The sequence below is a fragment of the Medicago sativa genome, chromosome 4 (genome assembly GCF_051527215.1).
Source record: "Medicago sativa cultivar Bolivia chromosome 4, Bolivia_mono, whole genome shotgun sequence".
Lineage (NCBI taxonomy): Eukaryota > Viridiplantae > Streptophyta > Magnoliopsida > Fabales > Fabaceae > Medicago > Medicago sativa.
The window spans coordinates 58,190,685-58,210,623 of record NC_140752.1 but is presented as its reverse complement, the minus strand read 5'-3'; the positions used below and the strand labels follow the sequence as shown (position 1 = coordinate 58,210,623).

At 32.5% G+C, this 19,939-nt stretch overlaps 1 protein-coding gene and 1 pseudogene across 9 annotated transcripts in view; both read left to right on the top strand.

Moving 5' to 3' along the window:
* Nucleotides 1-15: 15 nt before the first annotated feature.
* On the top strand, nucleotides 16-3,498 carry LOC146930203 (F-box protein At4g22280-like; annotated as a pseudogene). The gene is made up of 6 exons (XR_015007988.1): nucleotides 16-712; nucleotides 912-959; nucleotides 1,449-2,344; nucleotides 2,445-2,597; nucleotides 2,892-3,074; nucleotides 3,430-3,498. The product of XR_015007988.1 is annotated as an F-box protein At4g22280-like (transcript).
* An 11,229-nt stretch (nucleotides 3,499-14,727) lies between these two features.
* Nucleotides 14,728-19,939, top strand: part of LOC146930197 (F-box protein At4g22280-like) — a 28,605-nt gene continuing 23,393 nt past the window's right edge. For 2 of the 8 annotated variants that reach the window (XM_085701807.1, XM_085701803.1), the window contains exons 1-5: nucleotides 14,728-14,868; nucleotides 15,104-15,164; nucleotides 16,132-17,125; nucleotides 17,219-17,371; nucleotides 17,700-17,969. In XM_085701807.1, coding sequence (XP_085557933.1) covers nucleotides 16,148-17,125; nucleotides 17,219-17,371; nucleotides 17,700-17,969 — 1,401 coding nt within the window. In that variant the 5' untranslated portion in view covers nucleotides 14,728-14,868; nucleotides 15,104-15,164; nucleotides 16,132-16,147. Of the gene's footprint in view, nucleotides 14,869-15,103; nucleotides 15,165-16,131; nucleotides 17,126-17,218; nucleotides 17,372-17,699; nucleotides 17,970-18,359; nucleotides 18,707-19,939 lie in introns of those variants that run through there. The other 6 variants (XM_085701809.1, XM_085701808.1, XM_085701805.1 and 3 more) reach the window with 6 other exon arrangements.

Genomic DNA, 19,939 nt, shown 5'->3' with positions numbered 1-19,939 from the left:
ATAGGTATCGTCTTCATCGCGTACACGATTCCGATGCCGGTATGATTCCACAAGGATGACAAAGCAGTATCGATATTACATTTAAATCTACCTGGTTGCGGCTTCCGCACTTAATTGTGTGTGTTGTTATTTAAGACCGAAGCTGGCATGAAATTGAACCGTGTGGTGCAGGGGGATTACTTGAAGGAGCAGAACACGGTTCATGAAATTAAGCTGGCACTTAATTGAGTAGTGTTCATGATGTCAATGTTCCACTATTGACCTTTCATACAAAGGTTCCTCTCATCTTGTAGTGTTGGTATGGATGGTCAGGAGAAGGTCCACTTTGCAAATTCGCACCAAATATTGGTCTGGATATGCGAATTGTCAGAATTCCCTTCCATCTACTATAATAATTTGTTTTATAAGCATTATGTTCATGTAAATGCATTATAAAATATTAATCAAATAATAAAATATTTTCAATTATGGATAATTTGTATCATGTCCATTTAAATTTATGTTATTTTTACAATTTATTTAACAAGAAATGTTATTAAGTATTTATTTTTTACCAAGTCCCATTCATTTCTCCAACATTTCCCTCTCTCACTCACTCGATCAATCTACAAACGAATTGTGCAATACATTCTGTGTCCAGTTTCTTGAATCTTCTCGGTGTATTCGCTCACTCAAATTCTTGTTTCATACGCAGTTTCAAGATCAAGCTTCGGTAATTCTCAATTCTTGTTTGAACTCATTTTCGTTATACACATTCTTCCTCTTTTTATTATGCACTTAACATGTTTGTTAAAACTCCTAATACACTTTCTTCAAATTCTGATTCTGAAACTTTATTTTTTAATGTTATATAGTTGTTACATTTGCAACACCATTCTTCATTTCTAATTCATATTTGTTTGTTTCTACAGAAAACACGTTCACCTCTTTCCTTTACTCTGAACTCACGAATTCAAAAGGTGCGTGTGAGCTCACCGTTGTTCTTCTTATTTGAGTTTATGCATTTCTTTATGCCGATTGATCATGCGATTTTAGGGTTTCTGCTTGATCGTTGAGGGTTTGATTTTAAATTATTATTATCATGTTCGTTATGATTTATAAGATCGATGTACATTACATTTTCAAGTGTCATGTTGTAATATAAAATCATTGTCTAGTTGTTATCATTGTGCATTCTGACTGTTTTTATCACTTCTTTCAAGTTTCCCTTGTCGAAATCATTGTCTCTAATTATGATTATGACAGAAACTTCCATTTTGTTGGTTGAAGGAAGCAAAATTGATTGAACTTATTTCTAGGCAACCTCACTTATACTACTACGTTTAACAGCTTCTGTAACATTTTCTATGTAACTTTTGTAAAAGTGTTGCCCGGTCATGGCGTTAATCACTCTGTTTATTGCTAATGAAATCTATTCAATCATGTCATAACTTTATTTCGATGTTCAGCTTAGGTCATGGCGTGCTCTGATGAAGAACATGATCAATTAAGCAATCTCTCAGACGATTTGATTTGTCATATTTTGTCATTCCTATCAACCAAAGAGTGTTATAGAACATGTGTTCTATCCACAAGATGGGAGTCGATCTGCACCAAGATTCCCAACCTTCACTTTCAATTACCAGAGATTTCAGACCCTGTGATGTCCAAAGGAATCAAATTTGTAAATGTTGCTCTCCTAAGACGCACCGAAAATATAAGAAAACTAAGTCTTCATAGTGACAAAGGCTGCCAACCACATGATGTACACATGTGGGTTTCAAAGGCATTAGATCTCAAGGTCTAGGAACTTGACTTGGGTTTGTTTCTCCATGAAAAAATCTTATTGCCGCTCCGGCTATCCACGTGTGAATCACTCGTGGTCTTAAAATTGTGGGGCAGAATTCAACCAACACTCAATTCTTCTTTTCATGTGTATTTACCATCACTGAAGATTCTTCATCTCCGATCAACTTTGGTATATTCTATCTTTGATGATCGTACAGAGAATGATCTCAATAACTTTCTATCTGGTTGTCCACATCTGGAGGAACTTCTTTTACACGAGACCTTTCGAATACCCATCAATACCTCTTTTCACTTATTGAAGAGATTATTCCTTTCTATAACTATGCCTACTTCTATTGTTAAGTGTTGTCCACTGCAAATTAATGCCCCGTCACTGGAAGTTCTTTCTATTTTTGATTTTTCATTGACTCCTAGAAAATATGACTTTACAAACTTGTCCAATCTTGATCGAGCTACACTTTGCATTTGTGAGTATCCGGATTTTAACAGTTTGTATACACTCATGAAAGGACTTTGTAATGTCAAATCATTGGCTCTCGGTTATAAGACTTTTCATGTAAGCTTCATAAATATTTTTCTTTTTTAATTACAAGTTCCATATTTAGTCTCCCATATCATATGCAATTCTATTCTCATTTTATAATTTTGTTATGCAGTTTCTCAGCATGGAGGACAAACTTCAAAATTTACATCTTCTCACTTTTCACAATTTATTAATTTTATCGGTTGAAATATCTGAGAATTGTAGCTGGAATATGCTCGTCAGCTTTCTACACAATGCTCCAAAACTTGAGGGTCTTGGAATTGCGGTGTGTATGATGTTTTTTTTCTTAAAGATAAAATATAATAAGCTCAAAACCTGGCACAAGAAGAGTAAAGACCTAGCAGAAGATACAGAGTTTGCAAATAAAATAGATCAACAAATTAATTAATTCAAGACAACCTATATCTGATCTATATTTGTGTAGAGTTTCCTATCAATTTAACCTTCTTTCAAACTATTTTACTTGCAATTTTATCTTTATTTACTTAACAATATAATTGAAACTATATGCTATATATCAGTTGGAAAATTCAAATTATAATTTTTGGTTTACATGCAGAGAAACATTGAAACCAATTCCCGAAGAAAGGAGGTTGGAAACTCGAGTTGGGTGGAACCATCGATATCTCCGGCATGTCTTACAAGCAGTCTCATTACATTTGAATTTGTTGGAATTCAAAACATAAAAACTGAGTTGGACTTTACGCGATACATTGTAAGTCACTCAAGTAAGCTAGAGAAGGTAAAGATTTTCACATCCACTTCAAAGAAAAGAAGAATAGAAAAAAGTCTACGCAAGGGGTTAAAGAAATCCTCCGTACTAGTATATGGGTACGAATTTTACACACTTTCTTTTCTTCCATACAAAGTTTATATACTTTTTTTTTAATGAAAAAGGGTGATATAACTTTCATATCTCATGAATTTATTCATATACTATATTACATTCGTGGTTGAGAATAAGACTGTTTTTCTTAAAATAAGTAAATTATGTCCTCTTAAATTTTTAAATATATTAATTTTTTTATCGGTATACCCTAATGATTTTATCATTTATATTTATAATCTTAAAATTAATTATTCAATATTTGTTACAGGATATTAAATCAATTGAAGATCATATGGATGCCTTCAATGATTCAATCAAGACCACTCGAGACTTTTAATCTAGTTATCAAAACTTATATTGTTTGTTGCATAGAATTCTCCAATGATGAAGAACAAGTTAGATATTCGATATAAAACCTGTTTTTTTGTTCTTCATTCATCTGATAAGTACCAGCAGTACTAACCAGATTGTGGTAACACTGATAGATTAAAAGTGTTGTGCAAAGTCAGTTTTTTTTTTTTTTTTTACTGTTATCCAATAGGAACTATTGCTTCTAAATTGAAACTTTCCTGTAAATGTTTAGTCATATTTTGTCGGAGTATACAGTTTCATCTATAATGATATTGATACAGCTCTTTTTTGAGTCATCAAAGCTCAGTGAGGGAGTATTAATGAGCATATTCATAATGGCCCTATGTCCGTGACTGTTTATTCTACGATGAAATCAAATTGTATGCTCAAACTGCCTGTGTTGTTTGTGCTTTAGCAGACATTTTTTGTTTGTTTGTTCAGTTTTGGAGTTTGGTCATCTTGTCTTTTCAAAAACTTCAGTCTTTCTATATGATCTAGACTCTAGAGAAGCTTGGTTGAACTGTCTCAAATTTTATGTAGAAATAGGTCATATGTGGAAAACATGATGATTGATTGAGCAACCTATGTTTGTTTGAATTTCAACTTATTATACTTCAAATATCTATGCAATTACGTTTAAGTTTATGATTTGGCCATGCTTAATATAACTCTTTTTTCAAACATCTAAAAGATGCCTTGGCTACAATGTTTGGCATTTGGGGACTAATTCAGCAAGGAAAGATGAATGATATATTTCCTAACTTATTTTGAGTTTCCAGCCTGGTTGTTTCATGAACATATCAAGTTTTTTTGAAATACTTTGTATATGCATTTTTTCCATTTTGGTTTACTCTCAAATTGTGATTTTTTCACGTTGACAATTTTTTCCAAGGTTTTGTTTCACTCTTACACATTATGTTGTCAAGAAAATTATTGTAGAATTGTAAAATTATTGTATGACATTGTTTAAGTTTTATTTTCTTTTTTCCAAGAAGCAATTTGTGTGTTTTGATTCAGCTGGATGATTTTCTCATAATTATGATTTTAGTTGTCCTTGTTCACTCTCTTTCTATATGCTCCTTTTTTTTTTTTATGTATTTATTTGTTTGGAGAATGAGGGGTGAACAGTAGTAAGATAATTAGCAACAAGAATGGTACTCTTAATATACCTGCTTGAGATTGTGACTGATTATTTCTTGTAGTAGTAATTTAATATTAATAGGATTTAAGGTAATTTGATCTTAATGATAATTGCTTGTGTTGTGACACTACTAATTTAAGAAAATGAGTTAATCCAATATAATTACATGTGTTAGTGTGAAACACCAACCTGTGTTAGAGATCAGATACATGTATAATCAAAATAGTCGATTCTACAAAGGCATAATCAGAATGGTCGGTGTGCTACAAAGGCACTAGTAAATTTTGAACTTGATGATCAAAAGCTAATTGCAGTAATTAAGAAGCATGGAATGGTTCATCTATCTGTGGATATTAAACTTTAATTGTTATTACCCAATGTGTGTTGTTCACTTTCAATTGCAATTCCACTCTAATATTTTACTTAGAGTGAGCAAACTATGTGGGCTTTGCCCTCTTTTTGTACCAAAAAAAAAAGTGAGCAAACTATGTGTATGAAGTATGTGTAGACAAAAGCAAACAATTAAATGGAAAGTCAAACATCACACTACCTTAATGTCCAATTTCTTCCTCATTAATTTCAAGCTTGTCATTTCAATTGATAGATCCACAAGAACAAAATGATTAAGAAATGGGAAATGAACATGTTAGTCACATAAATGTTCATACACATGCTGCACATGGTCATGCTCATGGATCAACTAACTCTTCTCAAGATTCAATAACATCTTAATTAAGATTGCCTTCCATTTAGGGGTGACCCTGATCATGAATTAATCTATTGTAATTGAACTCTAAAGGCTTGATCTAGTTGTAAAAGGACAAGTTTCAATCTGAGATGTTCCAGATTCGAGCCCAACTAATGCCTTTGGAGGGAGGTAAATGTAAATACTTTTGTAAGAGCTCTTTGAACCAGAATGTCTTTCCTATCTTGTCCATGCTTCCTTGGGCCACTTGTTTATATATTCCCATAATTATATTTCTTTTAGAATTATCATGTATATAAGTACTTGTTTTGATTATGGTTTAGACTTTTGTTGACAATGTATTTTGCTAAACTAGATAACGGTGTTCTCAATTATGCATAGACATACTTAAGCCTGATTGTTATAAATATCATGTTTTGATTATGAGTTATTATTGTCATATTGAAATTTTATTTAGCAATTGAAGTTTTTATGATTCAGGGTGCAATTTACAATGTTTTTTTTTGGGTGCTTTTTTGTTGTTGCAGGGAATGATACTTATATCATTTCATTGATAATAATAGAGTTAATACAATCGGTACATCAAAATAAACCATGACACTAGCTAATAACGTGGTTTTGCATGCAAGAACATCAGATGTCACATTGTCTTGTCGCCGACTAAACTCCACCCCAAAGTTTATAAAATGTAAGGAGAAAGGGTTCCGATATACGATAATGACGTGACCAAACTCCGTAACACCATTCCGAGAAGAATTGAAAGCACCAGTTGTTACATGTGAGTCAATCATAAATCTACACTATTGAACTGCATATCTGCCATCCATTTTAACACATTGAACAACCCCAAAGCTTTGCCAACATCAACCGAGTACTTTGTTGGTAAACTCACAGTTTGGGCTAGCACATAGGTATCGTCTTCATCGCGTAACATAATTCTGATGCCAATATGATTCTACAAGGATGAGAAAGCATTATCGCTATTACATTTAAATCTACCTGGTTGCGGCTTTTGCCACTTAATTGTATGTGTTGTTATTTGAGACACAAGTTTTGCTCAAAAAAAAAAATTTGAGACACAAGTTGGCCTGAAACTGAAATGTGTGGTACGGGAGATTAGTTGAAGGAGCATGCGCTGCTACCCAATCTTCCATGAGGTGTCATGCTCGATCAACAACGTGAACACAAAGCTCATTTTCATTTTGCCAGAGAATTTGAGATTACGATGCTTCCACAAGCTCCAAAGTATGGTCGCGAATCTCTGTTGAAGATCGCCTTGCAGTTTTTGAATATGTGCAAAAATAGTATCTTCCGCAGAGTTATTAATCTGAATGGCACGAGAAACTTCATGCCATAGACGAGCCAGACGTCAAACTTGACCTGCAAAGGAACAGTGAAAAAAGACATGTGCTAAGTCCTCCACCACATTATTACAACTCACGCAATGGACGGGACATTGTACACCTTTATCTTGTAGTCAGACTCTTGTTGAGAAATAATCTCAACACATGTGCCATATGAAATTCTTAATTTTTGGAGGTACCTTTAACTTCCATCTGCCAGCCCAATAACCTGGATGCCTCAAATCAGACACGTCAACCAATTCCTCCATGCACAACCTATATGCACTCTTCACTGAATAAATGCCATTTTTCTTGCTTTCCATACTAAGTGATCCATCTGTACGTGAGGAACCAACAATGTATTAATAATAGCATTACATTTGAATTTGTTGGAATTCAAAACATAAAAACTGAGTTGGACTTTACGCGATACATTGTAAGTCACTCAAGTAAGCTAGAGAAGGTAAAGATTTTCACATCCACTTCAAAGAAAAGAAGAATAGAAAAAAGTCTACGCAAGGGGTTAAAGAAATCCTCCGTACTAGTATGGGTACGAATTTTACACACTTTCTTTTCTTCCATACAAAGTTTATATACTTTTTTTTTTTTAATGAAAAAGGGTGATATAACTTTCATATCATGAATTTATTCATATACTATATTACATTCGTGGTTGAGAATAAGACTGTTTTTCTTAAAATAAGTAAATTATGTCCTCTTAAATTTTTAAATATATTAATTTTTTTATCGGTATACCCTAATGATTTTATCACTTATATTTATAATCTTAAAATTAATTATTCAATATTTGTTACAGGATATTAAATCAATTGAAGATCATATGGATGCCTTCAATGATTCAATCAAGACCACTCGAGACTTTTAATCTAGTTATCAAAACTTATATTGGTTTGTTGCATAGAATTCTCCAATGATGAAGAACAAGTTAGATATTCGATATAAAACCTGTTTTTTTGTTCTTCATTCATCTGATAAGTACCAGCAGTACTAACCAGATTGTGGTAACACTGATAGATTAAAAGTGTTGTGCAAAGTCAGTTTTTTTTTTTTACTGTTATCCAATAGGAACTGTTGCTTCTAAATTGAAACTTTCCTGTAAATGTTTAGTCATATTTTGTCAGAGTATACAGTTTCATCTATAATGATATTGATACAGCTCTTTTTTGAGTCATCAAAGCTCAGTGAGGGAGTATTAATGAGCATATCCATAATGCCCCTATGTCCGTGTCTGTTTATTCTACGATGAAATCAAATTGTATGCTCAAACTGCTTGTGTTGTTTGTGCTTTAGCAGACATTTTTTGTTTGTTTGTTCAGTTTTGGAGTTTGGTCATCTTGTCTTTTCAAAAACTTCAGTCTTTCTATATGATCTAGACTCTAGAGAAGCTTGGTTGAACTGTCTCAAATTTTATGTAGAAATAGGTCATATGTGGAAAACATGATGATTGATTGAGCAACCTATGTTTGTTTGAATTTCAACTTATTATACTTCAAATATCTATGCAATTACGTTTAAGTTTATGATTTGGCCATGCTTAATATAACTCTTTTTTCAAACATCTAAAAGATGCCTTGGCTACAATGTTTGGCATTTGGGGACTAATTCAGCAAGGAAAGATGAATGATATATTTCCTAACTTATTTTGAGTTTCCAGCCTGGTTGTTTCATGAACATATCAAGTTTTTTTGAAATACTTTGTATATGCATTTTTTCCATTTTGGTTTACTCTCAAATTGTGATTTTTTCACGTTGACAATTTTTTCCAAGGTTTTGTTTCACTCTTACACATTATGTTGTCAAGAAAATTATTGTAGAATTGTAAAATTATTGTATGACATTGTTTAAGTTTTATTTTCTTTTTTCCAAGAAGCAATTTGTGTGTTTTGATTCAGCTGGATGATTTTCTCATAATTATGATTTTAGTTGTCCTTGTTCACTCTCTTTCTATATGCTCCTTTTGTTTTTATGTATTTATTTGTTTGGAGAATGAGGGGTGAACAGTAGTAAGATAATTAGCAACAAGAATGGTACTCTTAATATACCTGCTTGAGATTGTGACTGATTATTTCTTGTAGTAGTATTTTGATATTAATGATAATTGCTTGTGTTGTGACACTACTAATTTAAGAAAATGAGTTAATCCAATATAATTACATGTGTTAGTGTGAAACACCAACCCGTGTTAGAGATCAGATACATGTATAATCAAAATAGTCGATTCTACAAAGGCATAATCAGAATGGTCGGTGTGCTACAAAGGCACTAGTAAATTTTGAACTTGATGATCAAAAGCTAATTGCAGTAATTAAGAAGCATGGAATGGTTCATCTATCTGTGGATATTAAACTTTAATTGTTATTACCCAATGTGTGTTGTTCACTTTCAATTGCAATTCCACTCTAATATTTTACTTATGTACTTGATTAAAGTGAGCAAACTATGTGGGCTTTGCCCTCTTTTTGTACCAAAAAAGAAAAAGTGAGCAAACTATGTGTATGAAGTATGTGTAGACAAAAGCAAACAATTAAATGGAAAGTCAAACATCACACTACCTTAATGTCCAATTTCTTCCTCATTAATTTCAAGCTTGTCATTTCCAATTGATAGATCCACAAGAACAAAATGATTAAGAAATGGGAAATGAACATGTTAGTCACATAAATGTTCATACACATGCTGCACATGGTCATGCTCATGGATCAACTAACTCTTCTCAAGATTCAATAACATCTTAATTAAGATTGCCTTCCATTTAGGGGTGACCCTGAACATGAATTAATCTATTGTAATTGAACTCTAAAGGCTTGATCTAGTCGTAAAAAGACAAGTTTCAATTTGAGATGTTCCAGATTCGAGCCCAACTAATGCCTTTGGAGGGAGGTAAATGTAAATACTTTTGTAAGAGCTCTTTGAACCAGAATGTCTTTTCTATCTTGTCCATGCTTCCTTGGGCCACTTGTTTATATATTCCCATAATTATATTTCTTTTAGAATTATCATGTATATAAGTACTTGTTTTGATTATGGTTTAGACTTTTGTTGACAATGTATTTTGCTAAACTAGATGACGTTGTTCTCAATTATGCATAGACATACTTAAGCCTGATTGCTATAAATATCATGTTTTGATTATGAGTTATTATTGTCATATTGAAATTTTATTTAGCAATTGAAGTTTTTATGATTCAGGGTGCAATTTAAAATGTTTTTTTTTGTGCTTTTTTGTTGTTGCAGGGAATGATACTTATATCATGGAATGATACTTATATCATTTCATTGATAATAATAGAGTTAATACAATCGGTACATCCAAATAAACCATGACACTAGCTAATAACGTGGTTTTGCATGCAAGAACATCAAATGTCACATTGTCTTGTCGTCGACTAAACTCCACCCCAAAGTTTATAAAATGTAAGGAGAAAGGGTTCCGATATACGATAATGACGTGACCAAACTCCGTAACACCATTCCGAGAAGAATTGAAAGCACCAGTTGTTACATGTGAGTCAATCATAAATCTACACTATCGAACTGCATATCTGCTATCCATTTTAACACATTGAACAACCCCAAAGCTTTGCCAACATCAACCGAGTACTTTGTTGGTAAACTCACAGTTTGGGCTAGCACATAGGTTTCGTCTTCATCGCGTAACATAATTCTGATGCCAATATGATTCTACAAGGATGAGAAAGCATTATCGCTATTACATTTAAATCTACCTGGTTGCGGCTTTTGCCACTTAATTGTATGTGTTGTTATTTGAGACACAAGTTTTGCTCAAAAAAAAAATAAAATTTGAGACACAAGTTGGCCTGAAACTGAAATGTGTGGTACGGGGGATTAGTTGAAGGAGCATGCGCTGCTACCCAATCTTCCATGAGGTGTCATGCTCGATCAACAACGTGAACACAAAGCTCATTTTTATTTTGCCAGAGAATTTGAGATTACGATGCTTCCACAGGCTCCAAAGTATGGCTGCGAATCTCTGTTGAAGATCGCCTTGCAGTTTTTGAATATGTGCAAAAATAGTATCTTCCGCAGAGTTATTAATCTGAATGGCACGAGAAACTTCATGCCATAGACGAGCCAGACGTCAAACTTGACCTGCAAAGAAACAGTGAAAAAAGACATGTGCTAAGTCCTTCACCACATTATTACAACTCACGCAATGGACGGGACATTGTACACCTTTATCTTGTAGTCAGACTCTTGTTGAGAAATAATCTCAACACATGTGCCATATCACTTACTCTTAAAGCTTATTAGGTCTTGCTTATCACTAAACCTAATTTTTCCCTCTAATTCCATGTAATTAATGCTTGCTAAGCAACCCTAATTTTTTCCTCCTTCTAATTGTGAAATTTGAAATTCAAATTGTTTTGAAAGTTTGTTGCAACACTTCCAATACATGTGCAGTAAATGAGAGTTATGCGGCTTTCCATTTTTTAGGCTCTATATTATTTTTCCAATATTATTTTCAGCTTCAATTTATTTCTGATAGTTAACGCCAAATACATGCCAATTTCAATTTCATTTTTTTTTTGTTTGGAAGCATAAGTTATTAATTCAAATACAATAACCAATCTGTGTGGTAAAACGTGATGCATTAGCCCTTTTTTAAACTTTCTGTGCTTGATATGTGAAGCTTTGGAAATCTACCCTACTTACTAGCCTAAGTCAAATTCAGTTGCAATCTGCCCTATTTTCTAGCGTAATGAGTTGCATAGTAAATGGAAAACATTTAATTCCATCTATTTCCAGGAATTTCTCAACAGTGCTAAGTAGGCAGCGCAACATATCATATATCAGCGTTGCATATACTCTTCACCACACCTGAACTCTTTCACCTCCATTTCCACCCACCTTAAACCCAACAACTCCAATTTCTAAACCATCATAACCTCCATTTCCACCCACCAGGTATTCGATTTGTTCTTTCTTAATTTTCTATTCTATTTGTTCTTTCTCAATTCAATTCAATTTAATTTGGTAATTCTTCTCTTACCTTTCTACTATGTTGAACTCTCTAAGGCATTTTATCATTCAGGAAAAACTAATGATATAGATGTTTTTTTAAGAAAAGGAAAAACTAACGTAATAGATGTTAAGTACTACTTGCACTTTAAAAACCATTGTCATTAGTGAATCAAATTAACTTTATGTTTGTGTCTGTATTTTTAACAATGATATAATAAACAAGACTTTTACTATATATATCATGGCACTAACAACCATTTTATTGCTACAGTTAAGAAGTACCAATGACTATAAACTATAGTTGAAACAACTTTTGGATAAACAATTTATGATTTGGAGAAAATGGACTTGGATTTTTTTGCTATGACAGGAAAGGCACTCCTATCATTGCAAACACGTGGTTCTATTTCTTTCCAATGCTTACATTCTCTCCAACAAAGTCTTTGGGAACTCTCTACAAGGACTTCTCAGCATGATGACGAAAACAACTTATAAGTGATTACAAATGTCACTACTCCTTCTACAACAAAGTCCATTATGTCACTACTTCTTCTTTTTCGTTTTTTGTAGATTAGTTTTGATTAGATCTCTCTCTGCAATATCAAATCAACAAAGATTTTTTCGTACTTTTGTTTCTTTATGAAATTTATTTTGGCAAAAACTAAGCGAAAAAGAAAAGTAAATGGTGGTTTGGTTTGGATCGTCGTTTTCATTGTATTATTTTATCAGCGCATGTTATATAAATACAAATTAAGTGTATAACTGGATAAAAGAAATGGACTTTCTGCCATATACTGCAGTTGTAGGTAATTTCAGTTTAAGTGTTTGTTCTTGAATCCGTTTTATTTAACATTGTGTTCTATTAAGTTTTGCAGTCATTTTGGAACTCTCATTAGCCGTCTATCAAATGAATGCCTTCATCTGTAGTACAACATGTTGTAGGAGTAATAATTGGCATGCAGAGACTTAGGAACTAACAATATAGATTAGGAACTAACACTTAAAAAAAAAAAACTTGCATGCCTATTAAAGGATTTCAAGAAAATTAAGTAGTATGATTTTTATGAAGAAATTTTGCATGCTTAACTAATAAATGTCGGCGTCATCTAGCAGGTGCACACCTATTATAGTATATTGATTGTGCTTCAGTACTACTTTGTGTGCTTTGATATTAATTGCAAAAACTTAGAAATGCCACTATGTTTGCACGCATACTGCCATATGGCTTTCAGTCAAGCTATTGAGCATGCCTTAACCTTTATCAAATGCTCTTATAAGAACGATGCAACTCTTAGAAAGCAGTTGGTTCCTAAAATACGAGCAATGGTAGAAGAAAGATCAACATATATACTTGAGAATTTTTTTTTTTTTTTTGAAAAAAGCAATTTATAACAAAAGGCTCCAAAGATGTTGAAACACAACTTAAAATATATCGTCAAATGTTGTCTTTAGAGAATTCTTACGTAATGTATAAAACCTTATGCTTATGTATGATTTCGTAAAAGAATGACTCATCGTATTAATATTCATATGGATCAATGTTTATGAAGAAAATAAACTAGCTCACCCAAATTGTCATCGGAGAGTATCAAACATGAGACCTTTGAGAAGGAGTATACTCTAAGATACCAAGTCAACACCACCATTCAACCCAAGTAGGATCAATGTCCGTCATGTGACTTAGTTTAGAACAATCTTTTACTATGGTATATCATATTGCACTTAATTAATTTTGATATGACCCGTGCGATGCACGGGTCGGCGATCTAGTGAAATTCTTAATTTTTGGAGGTACGTTTAACTTCCATCTGCCAGCCCAATAACCTGGATGCCTCAAATCAGACACGTCAACCAATTCCTCCATGCACAACCTATATGCACTCTTCACTGAATAAATGCCATTTTTCTTGCTTTCCATACTAAGTGATCCATCTGTACGTGAGGAACCAACAATGTATTAATAATAGCATTTGCCTGACCCTCATTGAAAACGTGGTAGATTAGGTATGCCTTCCACCGCTTATGAGTTGTGCTTATCAAGCTGTCGACCGTGAAATCAGAAAGAAAAGAGGTTTCACGCGTATACCTTCAATGTTAAAATTGAGGGAAAATTTACACATATGGTTATAAGATATGATGTTATGCACAAATGTTATGGTTGGAAAACAATCACATTTGCGTGTTAGACGGAGAAAACTTATGGAGGAGTACGCTGACATGACATTTTACGATTTTAAGATTTTTATTTTTTAACATTTCTTTAATTTCAATCGGATAATTGAAAGTTTTTGCAATTTTAGGGTGATTGATTACTTACGAACGCTCACATTGTGAGACATGGTTTTTTGTTTTATAACTATATTTGGTAAAAAATAGTAGATTCTTTTTCTTTTTTTCGACAGAAAAAAATAGTTGATTCTTGATAAGTTAGCTTATAACATATGAACTTATAACGGATGACTTATATGTTAGCTTATAGTTGATAGAATGATAAGTAGGGGATAAACCAACTGATTGAATCTATAATGTTCAGTAAAATTAGCGGTTGAAATAGCATATAAATATGAAATGACAAAAAAAATATGCATTTAATTAATATTTAATTTTTTCAATAAATATTGTAGGGGTAAAAAAATTTAAATAAATATTGTAGGGGTAAAATTGAGATAAAAAGTGATAAGTTATAAACCATAAGCTACTTAAATTAGCTTATCACAAACTACTATAAACTCATAAAATAAGTTATAAACTCATAAGTATTTTTCTAACAAGTTCCATAAGGACATGTTTAAGCAACCCATAAAAGGAATTTTTTATCTTGTGAATACAAGTCAAACATTTGCAAAAATAATAAACACACAATTTTCTATGTAAAAGTTTCTTTTTTTATTCCTTAAACAATGCTCTAAGGGCACTTATTAGCATTTTCCAACTCATAAAATAAGTCATAAGCCGGTGAGAAAGTGGATGTTACCACTAAAAAAATCCTTTTTAGTGAAATGAACTTATAAGACATAAGCTAAACTCAAAAACCCATAGAAGGACACGCGTATTTTATGTTCTCATATTCTCACTCACTCATAAACGTTTTCCATCTCTTCAACATTTCTGAACATTCTCTGCTTTCAATTTCTCGAATCAACTGCAATTAGGGTTTCGTAGGTTAATTCTCAATTCATTTTCTCTGATTCAATCTATTTCTTTTGTTTGAACTGATTCATCATACACATTCTTCACATTCCCTCTTTTTTTACTATGCACTTAACATGTTTGTTAAAATTCCTCATAGAGTTTGTTCAAATTCTTATCTCAGAAACATGATTTTTTTAATGTTATATATTTGTTACATTTGCAACACTATTCTTCATTTCTAATAGATATTTGTTTGTTTCTACAGAAAAGCTCGAATACAACAAAGTTCACCTCTTTCCGTTACTCTGCTGTCACCAGTTCAAAAGGTGCGTGCGAGATTGCCGCTGTTGTTCTTTTTCTCTCATTGATCAATTTTCACTGCTTCTTTTTATGCATGTTTTTCTCTGATTGGTTTTTTGTTGTTACTGTACAAATTTCTGACTTAATAAAATCATGTCTATTATTTTAAGCTTCAGTAACATTTTTCAGGAATTGGGGTTGGTTTTATAGGGATTGTGGTAACTGAAAGTTTTCTAGTACTGATTTTTCTCTCTTTTGGGACAATGGTAGCAATGTTTATGATATTGGTATGGTTGAAAAATCCAAGCTTTTTCAGAAAAATGTGAAAACCTTGAACTTCGTATGAGAGAAAATGTTAACAGTTTGAAGAAACTCAATCATAGGTTTTATCATTTTCAAATCATGGTTGATTTTTCAAAGGGTAAAACAGTCCAAATCAAAAGCAATGGAAACTTTAATGTCTTGTTCTAAACCCCATCTTTTGAGGGAATGATAGAGATTTTTCAAAGAAGACAGAACAACATTAAGGTTGTTTTGGTTTTGGTTTTGGTCTTGTTGGCAGAAAGTTGAGGTTTTTCCAACAATGATGGTGATTTTTTATGAAGGGTAATATGGGAAAATGTTTAACCTAAGTCAAGTTTCAGCTGATAAAATGTTGCTTGAGACCTTGTTAAGGTCTCTTTTTCACATGCGTGCATTCTGACTCTTTTTATTACATATTGCAAGTTTCCCTTGTCGAAATCATGTCTTTCATTATGACAGCTTCAGTCACATTTTTCATGTAACATTTGTAAAAACATTGCCCGGTCATTGCTACTATATACAGTTTTCACTTATATTCATTCCTTTATTTTCCATCAATTTCTATTTATCAATCATTTTGTACCTATTCCTAAGATTTGTTACTTCTGGAATCTAATTTTATTGAAATTGCGTTTATCTCTCTGTTTATTGCTATTGAAATCTCTTCAATCATGTCATAACTTTACTCAGGTGTTCAGCTCAGGTCATGGCGTGCTCTGATGAAAAACATGATCGACTAAGCAATCTCTCAGACGATTTGATTTGTCATATTTGTTCTTTCCTATCAACAAAAGAGTCTTATAGAACATGTGTTCTATCCAAAAGATGGGAGTCGATCTGCACCAAGATTCCCAACCTTCACTTTCAATTACCAGAGATTTCAGGCCCTTTGTTGTCCGAACAAATCAAGTCTGTTTACCAAGAATATATAAGAAAACAAAATCTTGATAGTGAGAAAGGTTGCGAACCATATGATGTTCACATGTGGGTTTCAAAGGCATTTGTAAATTTTGCTCTGCTAAGACGCACCGAAAATATAAGAAAACTAAGGCTCGAGAGCGAGAAAGGCTGCCAGCCAAATGATGTACACATGTGGGTTTCAAAGGCATTAGATCTCAAGGTCCAGGAACTTGACTTGGATTTGTTTCTCCATGAAAAAACCTTGTTGCCGCTTAGGCTTTCCACTTGTGAGTCACTTGTGGTCTTAAAATTGCGGGGCAGAATTCAACCAACACTCAATTCTTCTTTTCATGTATATTTACCGTCACTGAAGATTCTTCATCTCAGATCAACTGTGATATATTCTTTCTTTGATGATCAAAAAGAGTATGATCTCAATAATTTTCTATCTGGTTGTCCACAACTGGAGGAACTTTATTTAAATGAGACCTTTCGAATAGCCATCAATACCTCTTTTCACTTCTTGAAGAGATTATACCTTTCTTTATTTTTTCCTATTTCTCTTTCTAAAATTTGTCCAGTAGAAATTAATACCCCGACACTTGAAGTTCTTTCTATTATTGATTTGTCATTGACTCCTAGAAAATATGAGTTTGCAAACTTGTCCAATGTTCATCAAGCTACTCTTTCCATTTGTCAGAGTCCGGATTTTAACAGTTTGTATACACTCTTGAAAGGACTTTCTAATGTCAAATCATTGGCTCTCGGTTCCAACACATTTCATGTAAGTTTCATAATCTCTTCTTTTTTAATTACAAGTTCCATATTTTGTCACCCAGATACAATTCTATTCTCAAGTTATTATTTTGTCATGCAGTTTCTCAGCATGGAGGACAAACTTGACAACTTACATCTTCTCACTTTTCACAGTTTATTATTTTTATCGGTTGAAATATCTGAGAGTTGCAGTTGGAATATGCTCGTCAGCTTTCTGCAGAATGCTCCAAAACTTACGTATCTTGCAATTAAGGTGTGTATGATGTTTTTTTTAACTATATTTGCACAATATATTTTTAAAAGATAACATATGATAAGCTCAAAATCTGGCACAAGAAGAGCAAAGACTTGGCAAAAGATACATGTAGTTTGCAAATATAACCGATAAACAAATTAATTAATAGAAAACAATAGATATCTGATCTATATTTATGTAGATTTTCCTACCAATTTAACCTTCTTTTAAGCTGTTTTACCTACAGTTTTATGTTTATTTACTTAATAATATAATTGAAACTATTTACTATATATCCAGTTGGAAAGTTGGAAAATTCTAACGATAATGTTTGGTTTACGTGCAGAGAAAACTTGATATCAATTCCCGAAGAAAGGAGGTTGGAAACTCTAGCTGGGTGGAGCCATCAGTGACTCCGGCATGTCTTATAACCAGTCTCATTACATTTGAATTTATTGGAATTCAAGACATAAAAACTGAGTTGGACTTTACGCGATATATTGTAAGTCACTCAAATAAGTTAGAGAAGGTAAAGATTTTCACACCCAGTTTAAAGAAAAGAAGAGTAGAAAAAAGCTTACGCAAGGGGTCAAAGAAATCCTCCGTACTAGTATGGGTATGAAATTTACACACTTTCTTTTCTTCCACATAGAGTTTATATACTTTCTTTTCTAATAAAAAAGTTGGCATGCTAATATTTGTTGGTATGATGGTGTGGGGTGGTGATAGAACTTTCATCCTCTCTTATTGTTCTAGTCATTAACTCCTACCATCAACACTACTTTATATCTCTTTAATTTATATATATATATATATATATATATATATATATATATATATATATATATATATATATATATATATCACATTCGTGGTTCAGAATAACAATAAATAATTATATCCTCTTAAATTTTTTAATTATATTAATTTTTTTTATCAGTATACTCTAAAGATTTTATCATTTATGCTTATAATCTTAAAATTAATTATTCAACATTTGTTACAGGATATTAATTCATTTTGAAGATCATTTGGATGCCTTCAAGGATTCAATCAAGACTACTCCACACTTTTAATGTAGTTATGAAAACTTATGTTGGTTTGTTGCATTCAAGAGCAAGTTAGATGTTAGATATAAAACACAAGTTAACCAGATAGATTAAAAGGGCTATGCAAAGTCAATATTTTTACTGTTATCCAATAGGAACTATTGCTTCTAAATCGAAACTGTCCTGTGTAGGACTTGCCTGTTAATGTTCTGTCTTGTTCCATATTTGTCAGAGTATACAATTTCATCTACTTTATATTGATATTGATACAGCTCTTTTTTGAGCTGTTCTTGCCCAATAAAAATATTTAAGTCATCAAAGCTTAGTGAGTGAGTTTTAAGAGAAGGTGTGTTATATTCCAATGTGAAGTTGATTGGAATTGTTGCCCCTATGTGTGTGTCTGTTGTTTATTCTATGATGAAATCAAATTGTATGCTCTAACTGCTTGTGTGGCTATTGTCAGACACGTTGACTCGATAATGACCGCTTGTGTTGTGTGTGCTTTAGCATATCTAAACTGTATTGCCAGAATTAAATTGGCAACTATATTGTTTTGTTTATTAATTGTGATGTTTGGTCATCTTGTCTTTTCAAAAACTTCAGTCTTTCTATATGATCTAGAGAAGTTTGGTTGATGTATGGGATTTTCTATTAGTATTACCACAATCCGAGAGAGAGAGAGGGAGAGGGAGGGATAAAATCACATCCTACATAATTATCAATACCAGAAATCAGGGAGTATGAACTAATTTTCTTGCATAAAACCTGACAGAACTTTTTCATTTCTGCAATCTAAGAACTTTTTCATTTCTAAGATAAAGGCTTCATTTTCCAAATAGTTCACATCCTAAGATTTAAGGAAGTGTATATGTGACACACGTAACACATGCAAGGTGAAAACGACTAAAACTCAAATTACCTCCTATGTTTCAGATGATATAAGCTGCATTCCATGAGAGTAAGGAAGTGAATTTGTGACATAAATACCAACACCAACACCTTTCTATCAATCCCTAAAATTCCAATTTTTAAGTGTGCATTTTATTTTTTAAGAAAACAATAAAAACTTTAGTTGTTTCATGTTTCAATCGACCATTTGATAATGCACAGTGCAAAAGAAACTATTATCCCAATTTCTTTATCTTAGTTCGATTCAAAAGGTGTGATTCTTTTTTATACAAAAAAATTAAAGTTGATACAACAAAATAACCTTGCTCAATAATTGGAAAATTCATATTTAAAAGAAGAAAAGAAACAGCAGCAGTGACTCGCGAGAGAAAGTTGAAGACAATGCATACATAGAGGGATAAAGATACCCTGTAGTTTTAAAAGTTAAAACACCAATAATGATATTGAACTAGGTGGTTTTGGACATATTTATCCTAAGCTAAGGTTTTTCCCTCTCTATGATCTTAACTTGTATGTGTTACCATTATTCTCGGCAGCCTACGAAAGACTTGCCATGGCAGTAGACACAAAAATTTGGAAGCCAAATCCCAGAAGCTAGAAATCAATAAAGTCTTTATATGACATAAGT